This window comes from Suncus etruscus, chromosome 15 (genome assembly GCF_024139225.1).
Source record: "Suncus etruscus isolate mSunEtr1 chromosome 15, mSunEtr1.pri.cur, whole genome shotgun sequence".
Taxonomy (NCBI): domain Eukaryota; kingdom Metazoa; phylum Chordata; class Mammalia; order Eulipotyphla; family Soricidae; genus Suncus; species Suncus etruscus.
In genome coordinates, this window is record NC_064862.1 from 47,998,646 (window position 1) to 48,024,856 (window position 26,211).

Below are 26,211 nucleotides of genomic sequence, written 5' to 3' on the forward strand. Positions count from 1 at the left end.
TCTGGAAGGAAATGAGGAGTTTGTGTTGTTTTCAGAAGGGAGGAGGCTGAAAATTACAAGTCTGGTTTAGGCCTTTAGTTCATGGGGGTGACCGGCCTTCATTCTGAGCCTGCAGACACAGTCATGGGTCCGAGGTAGATGTGCTGGGCTCTGTTTTCTGCTGGTACTTCTGTCTAAGCTACACATTTCCAAGGCATTCCTGGCATTCCTGGGAGTGGCAGGAGTTAGGACTCAGAAAGTTATGTCTGCCGGTTCAGATTTGTCCACATCTCTCTCTCTCTCTCTCTCTCTCTCTCTCTCTCTCTCTCTCTCTCTCTCTCTCTCTCTCTCTCTCTCAGTATGTGTGTGTGTGTGTGTGTGTGTGTGTGTTTGAGGGGGTATTAGGTGTTTGTTGCACAGCAGGAAAGGGGCCACTTTGCCTCGATTTCTTGATATCTTTCTTTAAAAAGAGGTTTTGTGGGGTGCAGACCACGAAATAGAACCAGAGAACAAAGACCCTGCTACTCATTTCTTCCATAGTGGGGTGCTTGCACAGAATGGCCCTGGTGCACCCTGTTTGTGATAGAGAACATTCAGTTCTGTGCTGGTTGTCTGTCTTGCGGTGGGAAAGGGTGTCTGAGAAATCATAACCAAGGCCTGCAAGTGTTTATTTTAATTTTTTGCTCTTTTTTGGGGGGCACACCCAGAGTGTCTGAGAAATCATAATCAAGGCCTGCAAGTGTTTATTTTAATTTTTTGCTCCTTTTGGAGGGCACACCCAAGAATGCCCAGGGGTTACCCCCAGCTCTGCACTCAGGAATCATTCCTGGCAGACTTGAGGGACCCTATGGGATGCTGAGGATCAAACACAGGTCGGGAATGTGCAAAGCAAATGCACTACCCGATGTTCTTATCTCTCTGGCCCCTGCAAATGTTTCTTTTTTTTTTTCCTCAAAAAATAACCGTTGGCAAGGAGCCTGGTTTTAACTTAAGTCCAGTTTACAAATGAGGAAACTAAGGAAGTACAGGAATGATAAAAGGTAGATCAGGCTTCCCGGGAGCTCACCGGCTCTATCTTCTTCCATAGATGGGCAAAATCAGGTGCCTGGTTTTCAGCATCTGTAGCAGAAGTTTGCAGATGTCACAGCAGCATGGGAAAGAGCCAGAGAAAGCCCCACGAGACTCCTCCTGGGGGCCAAGGCATCTGTCAGTTCCCATGCATGGGGCCACCAGCCCTTCTACAAATTGTGTTTCTTGTATAGAGAGGGTCTGAGATGAAGCCCACCTAGGCCTGGAATCGAAGAAGCACAGGATTTGCTCCAAGGTATAATCAGCAGGTGCAAGGGTTGTGAGGGAGGGGAACAGAGACCAGAGCAGCCCCCAACCCCATCTTAAAGGTGAGTTGAGACAACAGAAGTGGTGACAGAAATGTGGCTGCTGAGAGAAGTCACAGAGCCCAGAACACCTCCCAGCTGGCCTCGAAGAGGAATAGGGGCTGGCGCCAGGGGCCTTAGTTTGGAGTTCAATTTTGTGGGCATAGGAACGAATTCTAGAGGTTTCATGTCTCACCAGGGACACAGGCCTAGCTTTTGCTGCTCTCTTTTATTTTTAGTTGTGTGTGCTTTGTTTTGATTTTTCAGTTGAGTATTCAGTTGGGTATTGTGGGAGCAGGGATCCAACTGGGGTTTGCAGCAGTAGAGGGAAGCACCTCAACTCTGCTACTATCTCTTTGGTCCCAGCACTTTGTTTATATATATATATATATATATACATATATATACATATATATACATATATATACATATATATACATATATATGTATATATATATATATATATATATATAGCCACACTTGGTCGCTCTCAGAGGTTACTCCTGACTTTAACTCAGAAATCACTCCTGGCAGTTCTCAGGACCTATGGGATGCCAGGGATCGAACCCCGGTCAGCCATGTACAAGGCAAAAACACCCTCCCCACTGTGCTCCAGTCCCAGCATTTTGTTGTTAAATGTCAAATCTTGGACTTGCTATTAGCAGAGTTCTCAGCTCACTGGTTCTAGGCTCAGCAGCAAGAAGAGAGATTTAGCTGGCCAAGAGAGAAAGGACTCGGAGGCCACAATTACCATCTGGCACATTCCAATAGTCCTTTTGGGCCCGAGTTCCCCTGCCCAGGCCTGGCAAACATTCAGAGTCTGCCTGGGCCCTGTGCTGACGTGGCCAGGATGCATTTTGAGAGGCCACTGAGTGTGGAGGGCGAGGTTGGCGCAGCCTTCCAAAGGCAATTTCAACTTTCTGGAAACGACTCCCTGTAGCTTCCCCAGTAATCCCATATCTCCCCTTTTATCAAAGACTCAGCCCTCTCTCTGATTGGCATCACTACTTTTTTTTGGAGCATGTGTGCCCTGAACTCAGTGCCTGTGTCTTGATTAGAGTTTGACATCCTCCTTTAGCCTCTGCTCTCTGCCACCCTCTCCCTGTGCCCTCCTGCCAGTGCGGAGTCCCGGAAGCACCTGGTATTTAGCCCCAAGATGCTAACGTGGCCAGCATCAGCGGAAGAGCTGGGATGAACCTGGGAATTTCAATTAAGCCAAAACTAATGAGCCGGAAACTTCGGGGAAAGCTCTTTGGGCAAGGAGGGGACGCGGGCCCATCCTCCTTTCCATTAGCCAGGGAGAAATGAGCACATGGGCTGGCTGGATAGGCTGTGCGCAGGGGAACGCGGGTGTTCCGGGACTCTGAGAAAGGCTGGACCCTTGCTGGGGGCGTTGGGTAGAGGCTGCGTCCCAAACCCAGTTTTTTTTCTCCCGCGGAATGAAGGAACAGTGCGCGCACAGGCATGGGGGAGATCCCTGGGCTGGGGTTTTCCTGTCTTATTGGGCTTAAATGGAGATTGGAGACCCCCCCTTTCCCACGGACCCCCATATATGGTGCATTGAAACCAGGTGGCGTCACTCAGTCTCACCTGCTCCTCTTACTACTTGTGGTTGTCAGAGGCTAGGACCAGTCTTAGCCTTGAGGGGTCCTGTGCGCCCCTATAACTAGCGAAGGGAGCAGGGAGCGCCCACTAGAGTCTTCTCTCCCTAAGCTATAGGCCTGTGCTCGTGTATTCCTTCCTCTTCCCACTCCTGGAGTGGGGAAAGGCCGCCCCAGAACTCCCATCAAATACCCCATTTCTTCAGCTGCCTTAGGGCGCACCACTGGGGTCACAGCCCCTGGCAGAGAGAGGCGCCCCAGTCCCACGTCGGAGGCCTTGGGCTCTCTGATTTTGCTCCTTCGGGGGTTCATCTTGTGCCGTGCCCCCCTACACTGAGGGGGTCCCCGTGTCCTCCTGCCCAGCTCCGAGGCAAGGCGAGGAGAGCAGGCGCGCGGCCTCCTCCTCCCCGCCCGCCCTGGCGTCCCGCGCCCGCGCCCGCTCCAGCGGTGGCAGCCGCAGCAGCTGCGGTCGCTTTCGGGGGGTGCCGGGGCGCGCGCGGAGGAGGAGGCTCGGAGGCGGCGAGGGGCGGCGAGAAGGCGGCCAGGCCCAGGGGGCTTCTTAGGCAGCGGGAGCGCTGGACACGACCCACCTGCCGCCTCCACCCAGCACGCTCCCGGGAGGTGGTGGGGGAAAGAAGGGGTGGTCCCCCCCTCCGGGAAAGGCCGAGCGGGGCCGAGCGATCCTTGTGGGCAGCCTGGAGAGGCGGCGAGGCGCACACGCGGGGCGCACGGCGGCGACGCGGGGGACAGCCACAGGGCCGGCCTGAGGCTGGGGTGGGGGCGACGGGGAGCAGCGCAGACCCCGGGGCGCGCGGGCCGGGGGTGGGGGGGCGCCTCCCGCGCGCCGTCCCCTCCCCCCGGGCGCCGGCTGCTGCCGCGCGCAGTATATAGCCGGGCGCACCCGGGCCGAGCGCGCACAGCGCCCCGCGCCCTCCCCGCACTCGGCGGCGGCAATATGGCTGGTGCGGGGCGCGCGGGGTGTCGCCGGCGGCGGGAGGAGCTCCCCGGAGCCCCCGCGCTCGCCGCCCGCTGCTAGTTATGGCAAATGGTGGCGGCGAGGGCGGCCGAGGCGGCGGGCTTAGAATGAGCAGCAGCATCCACGCGGACCATCTCAGCCTAGACGCGTCCTCCTCCTCCTCCACCTCCTCCACCTCCTCCTCCTCCTCTTCGTCCTCGTCCTCCTCCTCCTCCTCGTCCTCCTCGTCGTCGTCCTCCTCCTCTTCTTCCTCCTCTTCCTCCTCGGCGGCGGTCCACGAGCCCAAGATGGATGCGCTCATCATCCCGGTGACCATGGAGGTGCCGTGCGACAGCCGTGGCCAGCGCATGTGGTGGGCTTTCCTGGCGTCGTCCATGGTGACTTTCTTCGGGGGCCTCTTCATCATCCTCCTCTGGCGGACGCTCAAGTACCTGTGGACCGTTTGCTGCCACTGCGGGGGCAAGACCAAGGTAACACGGCGCGCGCCCGGGGCGCCCGCCCGGCCCCGTTCCCCCCCTGCGCCAGCTGCGCCGCGCCGCGCCGCGCCCCGCGGGGGCCTCCCCGGCAGCCCCCAGCGAAGCCGCCGCTGCCTCCGCCACCGCCGCCACCGCCACCCGCACCGCCGCGCCTGCCCCAGCCTGCGGCCCCGCGCGCCCCGCGCTGTCTTCGAGTCCCCCCGCTAGCTATCCGCTATCCGCGCGCGCCCCCAGCGCCCCCTTTTCCGTCCCCCGCACTCCTTTCTCCCCGTCTCTCCTTTCCAGCGCCCCCCTTTCCGTCCCCCTTTGCTCCTGGCGATCCTAGGGCTGTCAGCGACCTCAGCGCAGCCTTACAGGTCCGGGAGACCCCCCGCGTCTCCTTTCTGTCCCCCCGCAGCGCCCCGCGTTCCCTCCAGCACTCCGCGCTACCTTCCCGTCCCCCGCGCCCCTCTCCCCCATTCCCTTGCGGTCCCCGTGGCCCCCCGCGCCGACTTCCCGTCCTCCTGGTTCCTCTACCCGCCCACGACCCCCGAGCTAGGCTGGAGGACTTGCCCGCAGCCGACCGACCATGCCCCGGGACTCGGACGCCCGATCCAGTCCCCGTTGTTTATGGCCGGCGGGTCGGCGGCTGCGGCTCTGATGCCTGAAGCGACTGGGGGCGCGCGGGGTGGGGGTTGCACCTTCTTCCCAGCCCACCTGCCAGTCGTACCGCTGGGCTGGGTGGGCGAAGGGGCGCACCCAGGAGCCCGCACTTTGGAAACCTGTGGAGTCGGAGGGAACAAGGGTAGCAGCGCCTTGGGCTGTCGTGTGAGGGGCGGCGGGTCCTTGGGATTCGGGCAAGAGAATGTGTTCAGAGGAAATGGGGGACTCTAGAGGGGTGCAAGAGCAAGTTGGGGGGTCTTTCCGTTTTGGAAGGAGTTCATGGAGGCAGCTACTTTTGGAATGTGGAGAGGGGAGGTCTCTCAAGGGTGATGTCACCTCGCTGTCTGGGGGAACCCAATGACACCCCAAGTCTGTGGGGACACGCTCTTTAGGTCTGGGGGATATGGTACCCGCAGCTGGTCCCCGTCGTCCCCTTCCCACTGCTGTTGGGGCAATTGCAAGCAGAAACGCCCCCCACCCCCATAGCGAGGCTCCCACACTTAAGCATGTTTCCTAGGCTCAATACCTACCCTGCATAGGGGTTGGAGTTGGGGTCCTCTGCCTGCTACCTAGTCTTGTAGGCTCAAGGAGAGGGTGGGGGCAGCTTTTCATGGAAAACTGCAGAATGAAAATCAAAGAATTGCCAGCAAGAATGAGCAAGCTGGTGACTTTGGGGAGTAATTCCTCACTTAGGAGATTTCCTGAAGGCTGTATTTTTTGAGGGGGTCTCCATTGAAGGCACAGGGAGAGCTGTGTGGCCAGGCCTCTCCTTTTTTAAAATTAAGTTAATACCAGGACCCTCCTGACTTCCACAGGGCAGAACAACTGTAACAGTGGTGACCTGGGGAAGGGGAGAAGGGAGGAGAGATAGGAAAGGTTTGGGACTCCCCAGAGCTCTGGGCCAGGGTTGGTTGCAACGCCTCTCCCCAGGGCTCCTGGGTGCCCTTTCCTGGCTGTAAATTATACATGGTGCTGGGTGTTGCATCTCAGCTGTGTTTTGTGGCTGGCCCATTGGTGTTTTGGAAAATACTGGTGTGTTGGAAATAAAGGAGAAAAATTAAAGCCCTTATTTGCTTCCTCCTCTACCAGGGTGTTGGCCTTGACACCCGGCCCTGCGCTTGGCTGTGGACTTAAGTTACCTTTTCAGACCAAACTCCTTGCCTGTGGGGTCCTGCCACTTGCCAGTGTCCCCAGCTGCTCACTTTGGGGGCCCACTAAGCAGGATAACTGAGAGGATCTTTCCGAATCAGGGTCCTGTGGGGTCTCCAGGGCCCATCTCCTGCCTCTGTTCTGCAGCTCTGGAGTTTTCCTTTTCTGATTCTCAGTTTGTCTCTTAGGAGAGAGAGAAGTCTAAGTCGGTGCACTTCCAAAATATTCTCCTGATTTTCATTGACTTTTCTCTTTCTCTCTCTCTTTCTCTCTCTCTCTCTCTCTTCTCTCTCTCTCTTTCTTTCTTTCTTTCTTTCTTTCTTTCTTTCTTTCTTTCTTTTCTTTCTTTCTTTCTTTCTTCTTTCTTTCTTTCTCTTTTTTTTCTTTTTTCTTTTTCTTTCTTTCTTTCTTTCTTTCTTTCTTTCTTTCTTTCTTTCTTTCTTTCTTTCTTTCTATCTTTCTTTCTTTCTTTCTTTTCTTTCTTTCTGTCTTTCTTTCTTTCTTTCTGTTTTCTCTTTCTTTCTTTCTCTTTTCTTTCTTTTTCTTTCTTGTTTCTTTCTTCTTTCTTCTTTCTTTCTTTCCTTTCTTCCCCTTTCAGCAGCTACTTTCCATAAGGCACTTGGTAGTCTTGATCACATCGCTATATTTTTATTTATCTTCTCAATAAGTTCAAAGAAATTTTGATGCTTGTTTTTTTTTTTTTTTTTTTTTTTTTTTTTGTTTTTGGGCCACACCCGGTAACACTCAGGGGTTACTCCTGGCTATGTGCTCAGAAGTTGCTCCTGGCTCGGGGGACCATATGGGACACCGGGGGATTGAACCGCGGTCCGTCCAAGGCTAGCGCAGGCAAGGCAGGCACCTTACCTTTAGCGCCACGGCCCGGCCCCTGATGCTTGTTTTTTAAACAAGGTTTCTACTATCTTTTTTCCTTGTCCTAGGGTGTCCCCATGGTAGAATGCTGATTGGATAGTTGTCATAAAGACCTTCCTTCCTAAATGACCATCCTGTGTAACTGCTGTGAGTTTTTTCTAGACAATTTACTTTTGGCAATAATCACTGGGGAAAAAAAACAAAAAGTGACCAACAAAAAAAAACTCTTAAGTAGTTTGTTCTCTTTTGTAGTTCCTAGTCCTGCTGAGCTGATAGAACTGGACACTGAGACAATGGGCCTGAGAGATGATGCTAATTGTTTGGGAATATGTGATGCCAACATAGTCTAATAGCAGGACACTTTCCAGATTGCTACAGTCTGTTATTGCCCAGAGACTCTTCCTGACTCCTTGATTTGCTCTGTGAAACCATTTGACCCAATCAGAATAACTGAGGCCTTTGCTCTGTTCCTGTCGTTGCTCCCTCTCTCCATCACCCCATCTGAGCCTGGAGAGATTTGGGGCTTCAATTCTTTGCTAGTTTTCTCCAGGCAAATCCATGCTGTTTCCCCCAGACTTTATGGACAGCTTATGCTCAGTCCTGAGGTCCAGAGAGAGGAGGGCGAGTCTGTACATCATCTGACAGTTGATAGGAAACCAGCTTCAGCAGGGACCTCAGACTCAGAAGCCCCCGGGACAGCTCTGGCCTTTTGATCAGAGGATCCTGGCACTGTGAACACCCCTCAGGGCACATGAGGCTCTGGGCTTTTGATACCTGTATTTGAAACATGAATGACTTTCTTGGTTGAGGTTTCTAGGAAATTGAGGAGATGGCTCCCACTTTCTGATTTAGACACTGGGCTCTGTGATGGCAGAACCGTGTCCTGTTCTGTGTCACTATTTCGTGCTGCTGCTCTTTCTCCTGGTCTTATCCAAGCTCTATCTTCACTGGGCCACTGATGTTTGTTTTTTTTTTTTTTTTTTTTTTTGACTGTGGCTTGCAGGGAGCTGTGCTGACGGCTTGAAGAAAGCCATGACCTTGATGAAGTCATGGCATCTCCCTGCCTTTCTGTGGGAGCTGACACCCCCCCTCCCACCCGGCTGCCCTGTGATCTTCCGAGTTGGGTGGCAGCAATTGAGCTATGCTGAATGAGGCTGTGAAAGGACAGGATAGACTTTATTACCTGCCATCATTTCCTCCATCCACTCTCTCTGGGATCTACCTTGTGCTCTTCCTCCTCTCTGCCTGGCCCTCTCACTGCCTGGGAAAATTGAGGGTACCATTCTGGGGAGCAGTTATTTGCTGAGGGGGGGCCTGCATGTGGCTGACAATAGCAGCTTGGCTTTGGGTCTGGTTTGGGTGTTTGGGTTTGGGCTATTCCCAGGCTGGTCTGCTCAGGATGAACCGCTGCTGGGCTGTTTCCATGGCTGTGTCTGAGGAAGCTGCCAGTTTTCTCTGTGAGTTCGTGACTAATATAAATATCAGATCCCTTTACAGTGTGGGGATTGCCGGGGTCTGGCTGGATGTACCCAGTGCTGCCTGACTCTCAGTGCTAGCCTGGCTCTGGCGTCCTTGGGATCCTCTCTTTTTCTCACATCCTCTTGGCCACCCCAGCTGACCTTCCCTCGCCTCAGCGCCTGCTCCTTGCTTCTGACTCTCCTTATGGAAATGCCTGGTAGGGATCAGACCAGCACCAACTGGCTGGCCGTGGAGTTCACACGTGTTTGCCACAGCTGTCTCACACCTTGTTTCTTCATTGTGAGAAGGGCATGTTGCTGACTTTGTAGAAATCTTTTTTCTTTTCTTTTTGGTTTGGTTTTTGTTCATCCATACCCAGCAATGCTAGGGATTCCTACTGACTCTGCACTCAGGGATCAATCCTGGTGGTGTTCAGGGGATCCTATGGGATGCTGGGGATTGAACCCAGATTAGCTGCATGCAAGGCAAATGCCCTCTTTAGTGTACTATGACTCTGGCTCCACTTTGTAAAATTCTTGTAAGAAGGAAATAATGGGCACCTTTCATGTCACAAACGGCTGGTTAGGTAATGGGAGTGTGTAACTTCACAACATGTTGTTGAGCTTTTTTGTTTTGTTTTGTTTTGTTTTGGGGTCATACCTGGTGGTACCGAGGGCTTACTCCTGGCAAAGCTCTGTACCATCTGAAGTACCAGGATAGAACCTGGGTCAACTGTGTGACCCCAAACACTCTGCCCACTACTTTCTCTCCAGCTCTGCTAATTTCTCTTGGATTCTGTGAACTTAAAGCCTTGGAGGACACCAGCTCCAGCAGATAGAATGTTCTAGAATGTTCACTTTACTGGAACCACTAGTCTAGTGTGCCCTGAAGTGGATGATAACACCCCCTACCAGAGGACCAGAATTATTTAAGGGCAGGGGTGGTAAACTCAGGTGCAATTGGGGGGGGGATGTTTTCTGTTTGTTTAAAGAAGATAGATTTCTACAGGGATGCCAAGTAATATTTTTTCTCTTTCTAAAATGACAGCAGAGGCTAAATAAGTTTTGAGGACCTTTGCTCTTGATCCCAAAGTCTTCTCTCTGGGGATCAAATACCCATGAGGGTCAGACTAAGATTTGGTCTGTGGCTTTTTTATTTGGGGGGACACCCAGAGGTGCTCAGTGGTTATTACTGGCTCTGCACTTAAAACTTACTCTTGGCAGGCTCAGGGGACCCTATGGGATGCTGGGTCAGCCATGTGCAATCTATGGTGTCACTCGGGCCTTAGGTCTGTGGCTCTTGACTTTGCAAGGCCTGAAAACTTTGTGTGTTGGTGTGTGTGTGTGTGTGTTTGTGTGTGCGTGCATGTGTGTGTGTGTTTGTGCGTGTGTGCATGCTTGTGTTTGTGGAGTAGGGTAGGGTGTGACAAGCCAGCAGGTATGATCAAGGAGGACTTGGGGGGTTGTATTTGAGGAGCTGTGGTGAACTGGTGGATGATCATGGGGGTTGGGGGATTTTAACAGTTGACATATTCAGTGTTTAAAGTGTAACTGGCCAGTGCTGCCCTTGAACAAGGTCTGAATTTGATCTCCCAACCCCGACCCAGTGCCTAGTGAGAGAGAGTCAGAGCCTGTTGCCCGAGTGCCCATCGGGATTTCACTTTCCCTCCATGCTCCCAGAGAAGCATTTTCAGAGTGGTCTGTGGAGGACAGGCTGGGAAGGACCCTCAGACATTAGAATCCAGAGCTTTCCTCACTGGGGATCCCTTATACCTCCAGAATGGGATTCCTCTGCTCCTGCCTATGCTGGCTTTGGGCAGCTTGGCTGGGACATTAGGCTTTTATGCAATATCTCAGGGTCAGCTTGTGACCTTGGGGAAGGACTCCTGTGCTCTGTGCCTCAGTTTCCTCACCTGCAAACAGGGCATGGCAGTAGAGCCTAGGCAAGGGGAACACAGGAATTTTTCTGCACTCATAAGCCTTGGTCTGGGGGTCTGGGTCTGAGCATGTTTGCTCCAGGAGAGAAGGAATATTGGCCCAGTGTTTTGAGGTGTGGAGAAAGGGTTCCCCAAAGTGTGTTCCCCTCTTTCTAGAGGGGCCATGTGCAGGATACCAGGAGCAGGGAGTTGAAGCTGGCATGAGGGCTGTCTCTGCCTCTTCCCTAGACAAGTATTCTGGTTGGCATTGGGATTCAGTGCCCAGATTTACTTTCTGAGGTGGGTGGCAGGGCTGGTTCAGCTCACACCTGCCATGGCCCTGCTAGTCTGTGAATCACAGCAGCTACCACCACCTTCCAGGGAATCAGAGCCGCTGAGACTTCTCTGGGGCTTTGTCCAGAGTTTGTGCCATTTTGGGGTCCCTTTGAGCCCTGTGAGTAGTGATCATCCTAAGGCGATAATTAGAGTCAGGCAAAGTCAAGCTCCCCACAAACCCACAGAGGAGGGTCTAGGCTCAGGAAATGTGATTCGTTTGGGTGCATTCTGGGCTCTAGGCTTATGTAGGGGAGGCTGGGGTGAGATGGGGCGATGAGGTGGTCTTAGATGTAGTCATGACCTAGCACCCTGGGGAGAGAGCCCAAAGCTTGCCCATTTGGGGCTCCTAAAATCTTTTTTTTTTTTTTTTTGTTTTTTGTTTTTTTTGTTTTTTTGGGTCACACCCTGCAGTGCTCAGGGATTACTCCTGGCTGTCTGCTCAGAAATAGCTCCTGGCAGGCTCGGGGGGACCATATGGGACACCGGGATTCGAACCAACCACCTTTGGTCCTGGATCGGCTGCTTGCAAGGCAAACGCCGCTGTGCTATCTCTCCGGGCCCATGGGGCTCCTAAAATCTTAACCTGCCTCCAGTCTCCCAAGGGAACTGCTAAAATGTAGATTCTAACTTGGATAGAGCCTGGAGGGGCCTGAGAATCTGCATTTGTAACAGGTCATGGGAAGACCTTTGAGCTGTGCCTGACACTGGAGAACTGATGTCCATTCCTGATGTCCAGGCAGACCCCCTTCCCACACAGCATCCCCACAGACAGACCTGTTGACAATGTCTTCTTTAAAGTGCTGTTGGCTCAGACCCTTCTGAGAGGTTTGGGAGTACAGCCTTCTAATTGTAGAAACACCAGATCCCCCAATCCTGAACATAGCCCACAGCTTAATGCCACATCAGAGGCCTCCCTTCACCCACTCCTGAATCTTTCCCACTGGTCACCATCAGACTTTGTTTGCTTTACCTCCTCACATTTCTATTTTTAGGTTTGGTTGTTTTTTTAAGTTTGGGCCACACCCGCCAGCGCTCAGGGCTCACTCCTGGCTCTATGCTCAAGGCTCACTTCTGTAGGGATTCTGGGGATCATAGGTCATCACACCTGGGTTGGCCATGTAGATGGCAAACACCCTACCCACTGACCTATCTCTTTGACCCTTACATATGCCTGTTGTTAGTTTATTTATATTTTATTTTATGCACTGTGATTTATAATAATGACAGGGTTTTGTGCAAAAACCATTCTGACACCACACCCCCCTTCAGAATATTAGTTTCCTTCCTCCATGTCCCAGTGTCCCATATCTTCATCTTTCCTACAGTCAGATGCTTCCTAGAAAAGGTCACTTTGCAGTTTCTGTTGTCTTTCAGTTCTGTTGTTTTGTTTTTGGGCCACACCTCATGGAGTTCAGGTCTAAGTCCTGGCTCTGTTGCTCAGGGAATCACTCCTGGCAGGGCTTGAGCACCATATGGGGATTTGGGGTTTGAACTCAGGTCAGCCTCATGCAAGGCAAACCAACCTTCAGTACAATTGCCCTAAGCTCAGTATTTGATTATTAGTCCTTCCTTCCTTCCTTCCTTCCTTCCTTCCTTCCTTCCTTCCTTCCTTCCTTCCTTCCTTCCTTCCTTCCTTCCTTCCTTCCTTCCTTCCTTCCTTCCTTCCTTCCTTCCTTCCTTCCTTCCTTCCTTCCTTCCTTCCAGCTTCCTTCCTAGCTTCCTTCCTAGCTTCCTTCCTTCTTTCCTTCCTTTCTAGCTTCCTAGCTTCCTAGCTTCCTTCCTTTATCTTCTTCCTTCTTTTTTTGAAGTCATAAACAGGCTTTATTCAAAGGTTTTGAAGAAGGGGAGTGAGAGGATAATAAAGAGAGAATAACACAAGAGAGATAGAAAGAGGTAGAGAGAGTGGGCTTCTCCAATGGTGGAGAGAGTGCTGGTAGATACTCCAGTGTGAAAGTAGGAAAGTCATCTTAGGAAGGGAGATATAGGCAATGTGTGTATGTGGAAACTATGTTTATGGGCTCAGAGAGCACATGTGTAATTTTTTTACTCATTCTTTCTTTAGATACCACACATGAGGAGCTCATTCTGTGTCTGTTCCTCATCTTCTCTTTTTTTTTTCATCTCTCTTTTTTTTGTTTTTGTTTTTTTGGTTTTTTTTGGGGGGCCACATCCATTTGATGCTCAGGGGTTACTCCTGGCTATGCGCTCAGAAATCACTCCTGGCTTGGGGGGACCATATGGGATGCCGGGGGATCGAACCACAGTTCGTTCTACACTAGCACTTGCAAGGCAGACACCTTACCTCTAGCGCCACCTTCCCAGCCCCCCCTCATCTTCTCTTTAACTTCACTTAGTACCATCCTCTCTAGCTCCATCCACATAGCATGAATTGCAGGATCTCATCTTTTTTTTATAGCTGCATTATATTCCATCGTGTGGGATGTACTACAGTTTCTTTTCCCACTATTTGTTCTTAGACTATTGGCTGTTTTCAGATTTTGGCTATTTTGAGTAGAGTTTTAGGGAGCATATAAGTCCTACATTTTCAACATGTTTCTCAACAACATGGATACTCCCAATTTTTCAGCTAGGGGAAGGGATGAGAGGACATTTGACTGTGTGGAATAGCTAGGTCAAGGACATTCTGTTTGCTTCTCTCCAACTCAGCGTGGCCCACCCCTGTGCATATGGCTGAGGGTTCTTTCTGCTGCTGCCCCTAGCAAAATCTCGAGTGCTGTGGGTTTGGGGTTGGGTGGTGGTGGCCCAGTGTGTGTGTGTGCCATCTGCAGATGTTAGAGCTGTGGTCTGTACCATCTATCCATGCCCCATAGTATAAGCGTGAAGTTTTTCTGTTTGAGTCCAGGGGCTGGGACACCAGCTCTGCCAAGCTGATGTCTTACAAAATTAAAGACTGTGCTAAATTGAAGCCCCAGGAATCCAACTGCTCACCACTCCCTTGGGAGTGTCTGAAGGCTGTGGGCTGTGGGCTGGCAAGGCAGGTCTACCATAGGGCCCTATGCAGGCTGGACTTGGAAGGACAGGACTCAAGATCCCATTCGGGGCCAGTGAGACATGTGAGCAGAATGGCAAAACGCCTAGTTGTATATGTTGAGAATTGTATCCAGTGAGGTTGGAAGCAACTTCTTTATTGCTCCTTTCTGCCCGGTACTTTTCCTTTGCAACATGCTTTGATGTTCCATTCTCAAAGAGTGGGGGGCAGAGTTGGGCTAAGCTGGAACTACCATGTGCGCCTTCAGCAGTCCACATGAAGAAGGCCTCACCGCACATCTAGCCCGGTACATAGTAGGTTCTCAAGGACTATTGGCTGTTATTTCCACTGTTTTCACCTCTTGTGTTGAGTGAATATTGTAGGCCAGGAACCAATTTGGCTTCTATGAACATCAAGACTTGGTTTTAATTGGCATTTGACAGTGTGCAAAGCCTGAGTCTTAGACAGGTCCTCTTCTTATAGGATGAGGGTGACGTTAGATGGAATGCTTGTGATTCAGATACACTTTTCTGCTTTGTGAATTGCAATTTGTTAGAAGCTCTGGGAAACTGGGATAAAAGCAGTGATTTGATTTGGTGATAAAATAACCACGTTAGTGTGACTCCTGAGTTATCGTTATTCATGTCCCTGTCTTTCTTGACCAGAGGGGTAAGTTCATGAGGGCCCTCTGTTTCGGGTGGGTGGATGAATTGGGCAGGAATGGAAGAGCAGCTTTGGAAGTATGCTGCTCATAGGGAGAATTTGCTTTGTGTTGACAGCGTTCCATTGCCTTTGGGACATTATGACTATGGTCAGTTGGGAAAGGTGATTGACTCTTCTGGCTCAGAAAGTACATGTTAACTTCAAGCTGAGCCACCAAGAAAGACTCATAATCAAGGGACATAGATGCTCCTTTACATGGTTAAATCCAAAATTATGAAAAGCATCTCAAGTGTTTTGAATTAAAAAAAAAAGTTTTTTTTTTTCGAAAGAAAGTTTGTTGTGGGGATCACACCAGGCAGGGCTCAGGGTTATGTAGGGCCTTGTAGGGTCTCATCCAGGGCTGCACATTGGAGCTCCCATCCTTACCTTGTCTGTTGTTTGTGGGACCTATTTGCCTAGGTTTTCCAAGTTTGGGTTGATTCCAGGTGTTTCCAGGGTCATTGGCAGGAAAGTCTAGATAGTTCTTTCATTTACCTTCCTTCCTACACTTTGTCCTTTCCATTCTTTTCTTATGATTCCTGAGAAGTCTGGGAGCAGAGGGACAAACGTTTTCAGGTTATTAGAGGACAAATAGGGTTGTGATCTGCTCAAGTTTAGAAGCAGCATAAAGCTGAGGTGGGGGAAATTTGGGATGGCTTTTTCTCTAGTACCATGGCTGGACACCCTCATTGGGATACAGTTATCTGTGAGAGTGGAGGGGTAGATCTTTTTCCTGACACAAATGAGTCTCTGTTAGTTTCTGCCTAGTGTCTAAGATATACAAAACATAGCAGGACGGTGGCCATGAAAGTCGGAATCCACTAAGGAGTGTGTAAAAACTCACCTGCCGAATGAGCTAGCCCTGAAAATGGATGGCGCTGGAGCGTTGGGCCCATACCTGGCCATCGCTGGCAGTTGGTGATGTGTAAGAGAGGGATGGGAGCGACCTGACGGATGCTACGCCGTGACGAATAGGAGGGCCACTGAAAAAAATAAAAAAAGTAAAAAGAAGCATACAAAACATGTCTTGGTGGAAGACAGACTATAAAATGCTTCAATTAGCTCAACCAGACCCTACAGCTGGACAGGTCTTCAGTATCTGCCATGTTGTTGGTTTGGACTCTGACATTTATTTGTGTTACTTCCTCATAATGTTGCTGTTCTCTTGCTTATGGCCTTCTTGGTGTCCTTCTCCTAAGATGAAAGGTGCCCCTTGTCTCTTCTGCCCAAACTGGTGGTTGGTGCTTGATTGTGGGTCTTGTAGAATTCATGGCTAGAGGTTTGGGGCTGATCTTGGCCCCTTGTTCAATGGCTCATATTTTTTGCTGTCAGTATTGAATTTCCGCCCCTGTCATCTTTGGGTTGAACTGTGCGCAGATGTGATTCTGGGGGCCTGCCAGGAATCCAGATGTATAGAGCAGCTCCTTTACAGAGAAATCCTCTGCTTTCTAGGTATCGACTCTTCCTGAGGAGAAAGAACAGGCTGCACTCTCAGCATGTCACTTAAGTACACTTGTTCTCTAAAACTGAGTTATTGTTTCTTCTTCAGAGCTCATCTGATCCCTTTTCTGGGCCTCATTGCAGCACAGCTGCCATTTTCCCACCAAGAGAAAAAAGATGAGAAAGAAAGGTGTGTAGGGGAAGGAAAACATGGAGTTGAGGGAGAGAGAGATGCAGAGAAATTGCAGACTCTCGAGCTCAGGGAACAAGAGGTGGGACAGCTATCTAGTTGGGTGGATTTGTATTTCTTCTCTTGGCCTTAGAGGGAGTTTATTATAAGGAATAAGCCTTGACACACAGCCTCATCCAAGGAGAGAGGACCTATAGGTAGAGATGTTCACAGAAATTGCTTTTCAAGCTTGAAGTTCCATCTGAGTAACTAGATAAGGAATTGGTCAGTTTGGCTCTGGGTGCAAGTCTGAAAAGCATGGCTTTCTTTTTTTGGGGGGGGGGGTTGTCACACCAAGCAGTGATCAGGGGTTACTTTTGGCTCTACACTCAGAAATCGCCCCTGGCAGGCTCAGAGGATCATATGGGATGCTGGGATTTGAACCACCATCCTTCTGCATGCAAGGCAAACACCCTATCTCCATGCTATTTCTCCGGCCCTGAAAAGCATGGATTTTTTTTCCCTCTTTGGGAGAAGATGCAGTAGTTTATCTCTTAATGGGGCTTGGTAAGTCTCTCCAATGTGGTTTTTGTAAAGGAAAAGGTGGGTGCCCCTTGCTGTTCAAGTTTGGTTCTAAGAATTGGAGGGACTAGCAAATCTTTAACATAGTGCTGGAGAAGATTGCTGCTGAGCTTACCTCCTAGGCTAGGCCTTTCAACATCAATAACATTCATTGTGCATGTGGAAGTACTTTTCTCACAGTCTTTTGAGAGGGTATTTTGACTGTTTGGGAAGTATGGTGGTTCTCCAGAGAGGATGACAGACACAGCTGGCCCATGAGTTTCTGGAAGATTCTGGGAAGAGTGTCTATAGCTGAGTGAAGTTAGTTGTTTACCTCAGTATTAAAAATAAAGGGGGGGGGGCGGAGAGACAGCATGGAGGTAAAGCATTTACCTTGCATGCAGAAGGTCGGTGGTTCGAATCCCGGCATCCCATATGGTCCCCTGAGCCTGCCAGGAGCAATTTCTGAGCATAGAGCCAGGGGTAACCCCTGAGTGCTACCCGGTGTGACCCAAAAAACCAAAAAAAAAAAAAAAAAAAAAAAAAGAACTTTCTTCTTTAGGTTTCTTGAATCCCTATTCTTTTCGGAGATTACTTTGGTTCTAGATGCCTTAAAAGCTGGAGTTCTTGAACATTGGTGAAGGGAAGACTGACACTCAACCATCAACTTTTTGTTTTGTTTTGTTTTTGGGTCACACCCAGCAGTGCTCAGGGGTTACTCCTGGCTGTCTGCTCAGAAATAGCTCCTGGCAGGCACGGGGGACCATATGGGACACGGGGATTCGAACCAACCACCTTTGGTCCTGGATTGGCTGCTTGCAAGGCAAACGCCGCTGTGCTATCTCTCCGGGCCCAACCATCAACTTTTTAAACTCTCTATCTTATGGTGATTCTATTAAAAGAAAACTGAAAGTGTGTGTTTTTCATGGGAAAATCCCATGTTGGCTCTCTGGTACTATTTGGGCTCTATCCCCTCCAGCAACTCTGAGTTGTCTCCATACTTTCCAAAAAAAAAAAAAAAAAAAGATTTCTTTTTCACCTTCAGTGTTTTACGCTCCTGTACTTGATCCTCTGTACTTTATGCTCATTATTGAGAAATAGAAAGTACAGAGAAGTATATATGTGAAATCTATCAAAACAACAGGAATATGGACCATAGAGATAGCATGGAGGGCAGGTGTTTGCCTTGCATGCAGAAGGATGGTGGTGGTCGTTTGAATTCCAGCATCGTATATGGTCCCCAGAGCCTGCCAGGAGTGATTTCTGAATGTAAAGCCAGGAGTAACCCCAGAGCACTGCTGGGTGTGACCCAAAACCAAAAAAAACAAAAAACCACAGGAAGAGGGGCTGGAGCTGTGGCACAGCAGTAGGGCGTTTGCCTTGACCTAGGATGGACCACAGTTTGATTCCCCCGGCGTCCCATATTGTCCCCCAAGCCAGGAGCAATTTCTGAGTGCATAGCCAGGAGTAAACCTCTGAGTGTTCTGATGTGGATCAAAACAAAAACAAAAAAACAAACAAAAAAACCATACCAAACCAAACCAAAATAAAGAAAAAAACAGGAATAGAATGCTTATATGGGCTGGGCATAGTGTTTCTTGGCATCTGTCCCCCAAGAACAAGACTATTTCCCCCCAATAGGTCTATCCACATTTATGCTTACTTAATACAACAACCAAGAGACCAAAACCCAAAGCCCAACTTTGGTGTAAGAGTCTAGTAGTTGTGGTCTTTGTACATAGTGGAATATTATGCAGCTATACAAAAGAACTAAGCTGTGCAAAATTTGCAGCAACGTGCACAGAACTGAAAGATGCATCTCATTCTGAGTCAAGTGAGTGAAAAGGAAAAGATAGACAGAGAATGATCTCTTACAGGCGGGACTTAACAATATACATATGATATATGCTGGATTTAATCACTTACACATTGTATCTGTTCTACCATAATTAGTATTTTTTTTTTGTTTTGGGGTCACATCCAGCAGCACTCATGGGTTAATCCTAGCTCTCTGTGCTCAGGGAGGCTCACTCTTGGAAGGCCTGGGCGACCATATGGAATGCTGGGGATGGAACCTGGGTCAATCGCATGCAAGGCAAATGCCCTCCCTGCTATATTACTCCAGCCCTAACTAGATATTTTTTAAAAAGGAAAAATGTTTCTCTAAGTCTCACCTCTTGGAGATTAATTCAATAAACTTTGAGAAAATTTTCTTCCTAGGTACATGCTTCCTGGTGCTCGGTGCATAATTGGGGAGGGGGAATAATATTTCTCCTGAAGGTCATTAAATGACAGAGCTATGAGAAGCAGCCAGGATGACCCTGTTTGATTTAGAGTCTTCATCCTAAAAGCGAAGCTGCCCTCCCCTCTCTGCCTGCTCTAACCCTGATTGGCTGAACCACATCCATCTCTAGTCATTCAAGAGGATTATTTCATTTATCAGGATGAGTGGCCCAGTTTTCTCATTTGAACATACCCTCTAATTCATTGATTTCAATAGTCTTTTGTTGTTGTTGATTTTGCTTTTAGATTGAGGGTGCTCAGGGCTTACTCATGGCCTCCAGGAGTGCTCAGGGAACCCTATGGTCTGCTGGGATCAAACTCTAGTCAGCCACCTGCCAGGCAAACACCTTACCTGCTGTCCTCTTTCTCCAGCCTCAACTAGGCTGTCATTTATTTATTTTGTTTGTTTTGTTTTGGTTACATCTTGCAGTGCTCAGGGGTTACTACTGGCTCTACACTAAGGAATAACTCTTGACAGTGCTCAGGGATGCTGAGGATTGAACCCGAGTTGGCTACATGCAAGGCAAGTGCCTTACCCACAATACTTTAGCTCTGTCCTCATGCGTCAGTAGCCATTTCTTAAAGCAGATTTCAAAGCTATGATTTTCATCCAATAAAGAATCCGAGACTAGAACCTTCCAGGCAAGGGGTCAAGAGAGCAGTTCTAGTTCTGCTGCCAGTTTCTAAAGTTCCATTGGATAGACATGTCCCCAAAATGTCACTGCTGACTTGAGTGAAGCAGTATATTTAGGAATGTGGGCATGCAGACCTCCTGGGCAGAAACCATTGCACCAGTTAGAAAGAGAAAAGTCCCCTAAATAGGTTTCAGCCACTTGTCTTCTAAGGATAGTGCCATGGCACTCTGGGAATTTGGATGTGGAGGGAAGGTGGAAATCTTGGAGACTAAGACTATAAAGGGGCCTTGATTATTCCTGCCCATTCTGGATACTCTTCTCTAGACCCTGGAGATTCTAGATTATAAAAGGACACTATCCACTCTATGGATAGTTCCCCAGACCCTGGAGTGAAGCAGGAATGTTTTAGCTGCCAGAGACTAAGAGCAGGTGCAGAGGAGAGAGGGTGTGAGGGAACCCACCCTGCTCAGTGACTCCAAGAATGAAATTCTCTCCTACAGGACCAGTCACTAGGCTCTGCTCACAGAATCATCTCTGAGGCTTGTGAGACACCAATTAGAGGAGGGTACCAAGGCCACAGAGTTCATTTGAACTTGTCACAGATGCTTGACATTGGAGCCACCATGTTCAGCTCTCTGACGCCTGGCCCAGCTGCTGCTTTACCTTGGGCCTCTTCACTCCAAGGGGCATGACAGCTTTTCTTACAAATCCAACTGAACATTTCGGGAATAGTTATTACCTCTGTCTTCCCGAAGAGCTTGTTTATAGTCAGAAACTAGACCTGTCAGCTGCTTCAAAAAGTCTTCTAAGCACCGGAGAAATAGCATAGTGGGCAGGGTGTCTGCCTTGCACGTGGTCAACCCGTGTTCAATCCCCAGCATCCCTCCAAACAATAGAAAAAGTCCTGTTTAAAAATTCAGGCAACTGTTTCTTTTTCCCAGTGTCAGGCCTTGCAAGCAGTACTGCAGTTTGAATTGGTTCCTTCTTAAAGTCAGGAGCTGAAATATTATCATGCAAATCTCTTCTGAGCTGCATGGAAAGTAATAAAATCATGAAGCTTTCTATTTGTGCAACCTGAACACAGACGGTAATGAGACCAAAGCAGGTCTCTCCAGGGATGTTGTTAGTTAAGCGCCAGGCGTGTGTGTGTGTGTGTGTGTGTGTGTGTGTGTGTGTGTGTGTGTGTGTGTTTCACAGCCACGCAAAGGTCAGTGCTTTTGTTCTTACTGTGCTCCCTTGCCTGAGTTTCAGTTGTCTCTGCTCTGCTTGGCATCTTAACCTCAGAGAACAGGAACCTGAGCTCACCACAGAGGCCTAGAGTCCCTGGTATTTTCTGTTATCTGCTTCAGAAAAGACACCACCTGTCCATGGGCCACATGGTCTCTTTGTCCAATCCCTTTTTAAATGTGCACTGATGGCAACACTGAATTATGCATTTTTTTGGTTCTGTTTTGTTTTTGGGTCACACTCGGCAACATTCAGGGGATGCTCCAGGCTCTGTGCTCAGAAATGACTCTCAGAAGGCTCGGGAGACTATCTGGGATACTGGGATTGAACTCCGGTTGGCCAGGTGCAAGGTAAAGGTCCTTCCTGCAGGCTATATCTCTCTGGCCTCAGCAATTGGGTTCTTTTTTTTTTGGTTTTTGGGTTACAACCGGCAGCACTCAGGGGTTACTCCTGGCATTAGGCTCAGAAATCACTCCTGGCAGGCATGGGGGACCCTATGGGTTGCTGGGTTTTGAACCACCATCCTTCTACATGCAAGGCAAATGCACCACCTCCATGCTATCTCTCCGGCCCCAGCAACTGGATTCTTTTTTTTTTTTTTTTTTTTGTGGTTTTTGGGTCACACCTGGCAGTGCTCAGGGGTTTTTCCTGACTCTGTGCTCAGAAACTATTCCTGGCAGGCACGGGGGACCATATGGGACACCGGGATTCAAACTGATGACCTTCTGCATGAAAGGTAAACGCCTTACCTCCATGCCATCTCTCCGGCCCCCCAGCAATTGGATTCTTAAAGAAAATACAAACACAGGTCAGAGTGATAGTTTAGGGGTCTGAGACCTGGCATTCCCCAGCCCTCAGTGCAGAGCTGGGAGTATACTCTGAGCACCCTTGGCTGTGGCTCAAAACCCAACACACACACACACACACACACACACACACACACATATTCCATAGTGATACTGTTTTAGGCACCTTTTATATTATACTGTTTAACCTTTAGAACATCTCTATGTGGGGCCGGGCGGTGGCGCTCGAGGTAAGGTGCCTGCCTTAGCTGCGCTAGCCTAGGAGACGGACCGCGGTTCGATCCCCCGGCGTCCCATATGGTCCCCCAAGCCAGGAGCGACTTCTGAGCGCATAGCCAGGAGTAACCCCTGAGCGTCACCGGGTGTGGCCCAAAAACCAAAAAAAAAAAAAAAAAAAAAAAAAAAAAAGAACATCTCTATGTATGGGGCCAGAGAAATGGCACAATGGGGAGAGAACTTGCCCTTGCATGCGTCTGACCTGGGTTGGATCTTCAGCATCCTATAGGGTTCCCGAGCATGTCAGGAGTGATTTCTGAGCACAGAGCCAGGAGAAACCCAAGTGTTGCCAGGTATGCTCCCAACCCCCCCCCAAAAAAAACCCTAAAACAAAACAAAACAAAACAAAACAGAAAACAACTCTGTGTAGTAACTACTTTGGCCATGTGCAGCAGACAGAGGAGAAAATCAAGATAGCTTTTTGATTTGTGTGCACTTGCATATACATGCTCTGGTGGTGACTACTTATCTTATTTCATTTCACCAAAGTGGTGAGGTGGATTGTATTGTTAGACACCCTGTAAAGATGCTGGAACTAAGGCTGGGAGAGGGACAGAGGTTGGAGAGGGCCACATTCTGCAGAGGGCAAAGCAAGCTAGGAGCCTGGTGAGGTTAGCGGCACACCATCTCCCCCTTCTGTTGTCTCCTTAAAGCTAGAGTCAGTCATGGGCTGCCCCATGGTAGACACCATGGGGACCCAGGCCTTGCTGATAACAAAGCTCAGAGTACTGAGTCTCAGGCACCACCCAGGAAGTGACAGAGGTTTCTGGGCTGAGTTCAGAGGATCCACCAATTGTAACGAGCCTTAAGAGTCATTCTAGGGGGCCGGGGGCGGTGGCGCTGGAGGTAAGGTGCCTGCCTTGCCTGCGCTAGCCTAGGACGGACCGCGGTTCGATCCCCCGGCGTCCCATATGGTCCCCCAAGCCAGGAGCGACTTCTGAGTGCATAGCCAGGAGTAACCCCTGAGCGTCAAATGGGTGTGGCCCAAAAACCAAAAAAAAAAAAAAAAAAAACCAAACAAACAAAAAAAAAAGAGTCATTCTAGACCTTTGCATCTCTCTGATGCTTGGTTGACTTGTGAAAAATTGAGTAACAATGGGGCTGGAAGGGAGCATAGTGGGGGGGGGCACTTGCTTTGCACATGTCCAACCTGGGTTTGATCTCTGGCATCCTACTGGGTCCCTGAGTACCACCAGGAGTGATTCATGAGTGCAGAGCCAGGAGTAACTACTTCTGAGTATTTCTGTGTATGGTCCCCCAAACCAAAATAATAATAATTAAAAATATAGGGTGACAAGTTTCTCTCTACCTGATAGCTCATTGTACTGTCTGCAGTTGGCTAAACTGCTCACTGAAAGCAGTTTGAAGTTTTTCTGTGTGATGCCTTTTAGGCCAGGTTGAGACACATTTGTCTTCTCTGCTGGGGGATTATGGACTCATAGAATAAAATAGTTATTCCCCCACCACTGAGTACCAATTTGCAACCTTACATAAAACAATATTTTTATTTTATTTATTTATTTATTTGTTTTTTGGGCCACACCCGGTGGTGCTCAGGGGTTACTCCTGGCTGTCTGCTCAGAAATAGCTCCTGGCAGGCACGGGGGACCATATGGGACACTGGGATTCAAACCAACCTCCTTAGGTCCTGGATAGGCTGCTTGCAAGGCAAAAGCCGTTGTGCTATCTCTCCGGGCCCATATTTTTATTTATTTATTTTTTTTTTGGGGGGGAGGATATACCCAGCAGTACTCAGCGCTTACTTACTACTAGGAATCACTCCTGATGAGGCTCAGGGACTATATAGTATGCCGGGGATGAAAACCAGGCTGGCTGTGTGCAAAACAAACACTCTCCCCATTGTGCTATCGCTTCAGTTCCAAACACTATTTTTAATATTAACACACTCAGAAGCTTATTATAATGCAGAGTTCAAGCATTTTTTCAAAATGTAAGGGATAAAGTGCATGTGCGTATGTGTGTATGTGTGTGTGTCTTGTGATTGTCACACATGCACTCACACATCAGCAGAACAGAAAGAGAGGGAATGTTTGACTTACAGCAGCAAATCTTGATTATTACTCCATGGGCCTAAGCAGCCCAATGTGGCTTCCATCTTATTATTCCCACATGCTATTTGCTCATATTTCAAGCTCTGAAACTGTGTTATTAAAAGAGTGGGGATTCTATGAACAGCAAATAAATATGTCTGAACTCCCCAATCTGTTATAAAGAAAGTGCCCTTTGGATGTCAGTGGGGCAGAGAATTTAATCTGCATACTCAGTAGGAGGCAGTGATAGCTCATCCAGCAGCTGTGAATCTGCTCTGGCTTTAGAAATAGAGAAGTTGGATTCTGTGGCCCTTTCCTGCATGCCTAGGAAGTATATTGTGGTGCATTTCTATGGGTTACTTTCCAGACACTGGGAAGTATGGCCTTGCCCTCTTGTGTTTGCTGAACCCTATGGATGGGAGATTTGGGAGCAGGAAATGAATGGATTTGCCTGTGAATCTTCATGGGCATGGTTCTCTAGCTTCCAGTCTTCATGGGCATGACTCTCTGTCTGTGAGTTCTTATGGGCCTGGTTCTTCTTTTCCTAGTGATCCCAGGAGAAGACACTGTTCCCTCTGTGGCCACTTTGCCAGGATAGACATTCCCTTCGTCATGATTGATGCCCTGGAATGATGCAGAGTCCAACCCACGTGGCCCCATACTTGCTTTACAATGTATAACTGGGTGGGGTTACAACACATGAGATTTATTCCTATTTTTTAATTTTATTGAAACAATTGTGATCTACAGAATCCTTCAGAGTTGAATTTTAGATATACAAAGAGTCAGGGCCCTTCCTACCACCAGTGTCAACCTCCCTCCACCAATGGCCTCAGAGTGCATCCTATACCACCACCTTTTGCCTCCTGGCCTGCCAGTATAACAGGCCATTTTAAGTTTAGATTGTCCAAGTTTAGGTCCCTTGATTCTATATTGTTGACTTTGGCTTGTATATTTAGTTCTGTCATTATTATTATTATTATTATTATTATTATTATTATTATTATTATTATTATTTATTTTTTCGGTGGGGGGTCATCCCGGCAGCACTTGGGTTACTCCTGGCTCTATGCTCAGAAATCACTCCTGGCAGGCTCAGGAGACCATATGGGGTGCCAGGATTCGAAACACTGTCTTTCTGTATGAAGGCAAACACCCTACCTCCATACTATCTCTCCAGCCCCTAGTTCTGTCCTTATTTATCTCCCTGCAAAAGCAACTGAAACGACTTGGCCCCTGGACTCCAGACTTTCTTTGATCCTTTCTTCTTAGTTTTATAGGAAAATGTGAGAATATGTGGTAAAATAAAGTAATCCGTGTCCCAAGATTCTATGAAAAAGGCAGAAGTCTCCATTTAAAAGATAAGAAATTAAAAAAATACAATTAAAAAAGTATGTGTGTGGCAGGTTTTTTGTTTGTTTATTTATTTGCATAGGCACAGAAAAATATAGGGGAAATAGAAAGGAAAAGTCTTTGGCCTTAAAACAGGGAGACCTTACCCATGAAGCATCCTGCCATAAGACCAACTACAGGTTCTGGGCATACTAAGTTGTCTAACCCCAAAGTCTTTCTCTGTGGTTCCAGTAAAAGTTCTTTACAATCATGGTTGTCACGGTCAGGTTTTTGTAGTTAGAGATCCTGGTTTTTGTCAGATCCTAAACACATGAGATTTATTTATTTATTTATTTATTTATTTATTTATTTATTTATTTTTGGTTTTTGGGTCACACCCAGCGCTGCTCAGGGCTTACTCGTGGCTCTACACCAGGGGTCTCAAACTCAATTTACCTGGGGGCCGCAGGAAGGGCCGCATAAGGGATTTTGCTTACCGAATATTCGCAATAAAAAATCGCATTAGTAAGAAAAAAAGAATCGCAAAATATCGCATTAAACATTTGCATACCCCGAATGGAACTGCTTGGGGTATGCGAATGTTTAATGTGATTTTTTTCTTACTAATGCGATTTTTATTGTGATTATTCGGTAAGCGAATAATCGTGAATACTGTGATATTTGAAGGCCGGCCTTGGGCCACAAAATGTTGTACGGAAGGCTGCATACGGCCCGAGAGCTGCGAGTTTGAGACCCCTGCTCTACACTCAGAAATTGCTCCTGGCAGGCTCGGGGGACCATATGGGATGCCGAGATTTGAACCACCGTCCTTCTGCATGCAAGGCAAACAAATGCCTTGCCTCCATGCTACCTCTCTGGCCCCATGAGATTTATTTTTAAAATTTTTATTGTGACGATGTGAATTACAAGTCTTTCACAGTTATATTTAAGGTACATAATGACAG

General features: G+C 48.6%; 1 protein-coding gene across 11 annotated transcripts in view; it reads left to right on the top strand.

The window, feature by feature from the left end:
• Positions 1-3,872: 3,872 nt before the first annotated feature.
• KCNMA1 (potassium calcium-activated channel subfamily M alpha 1) overlaps positions 3,873-26,211 on the top strand; it is a 676,533-nt gene continuing 654,194 nt past the window's right edge. For 6 of the 11 annotated variants that reach the window (XM_049789609.1, XM_049789610.1, XM_049789618.1 and 3 more), the window contains exon 1: positions 3,905-4,399. In XM_049789609.1, coding sequence (XP_049645566.1) covers positions 3,992-4,399 — 408 coding nt within the window. In that variant the 5' untranslated portion in view covers positions 3,905-3,991. Of the gene's footprint in view, positions 4,400-26,211 lie in introns of all 11 variants that reach the window. The other 5 variants (XM_049789608.1, XM_049789616.1, XM_049789615.1 and 2 more) reach the window with 4 other exon arrangements.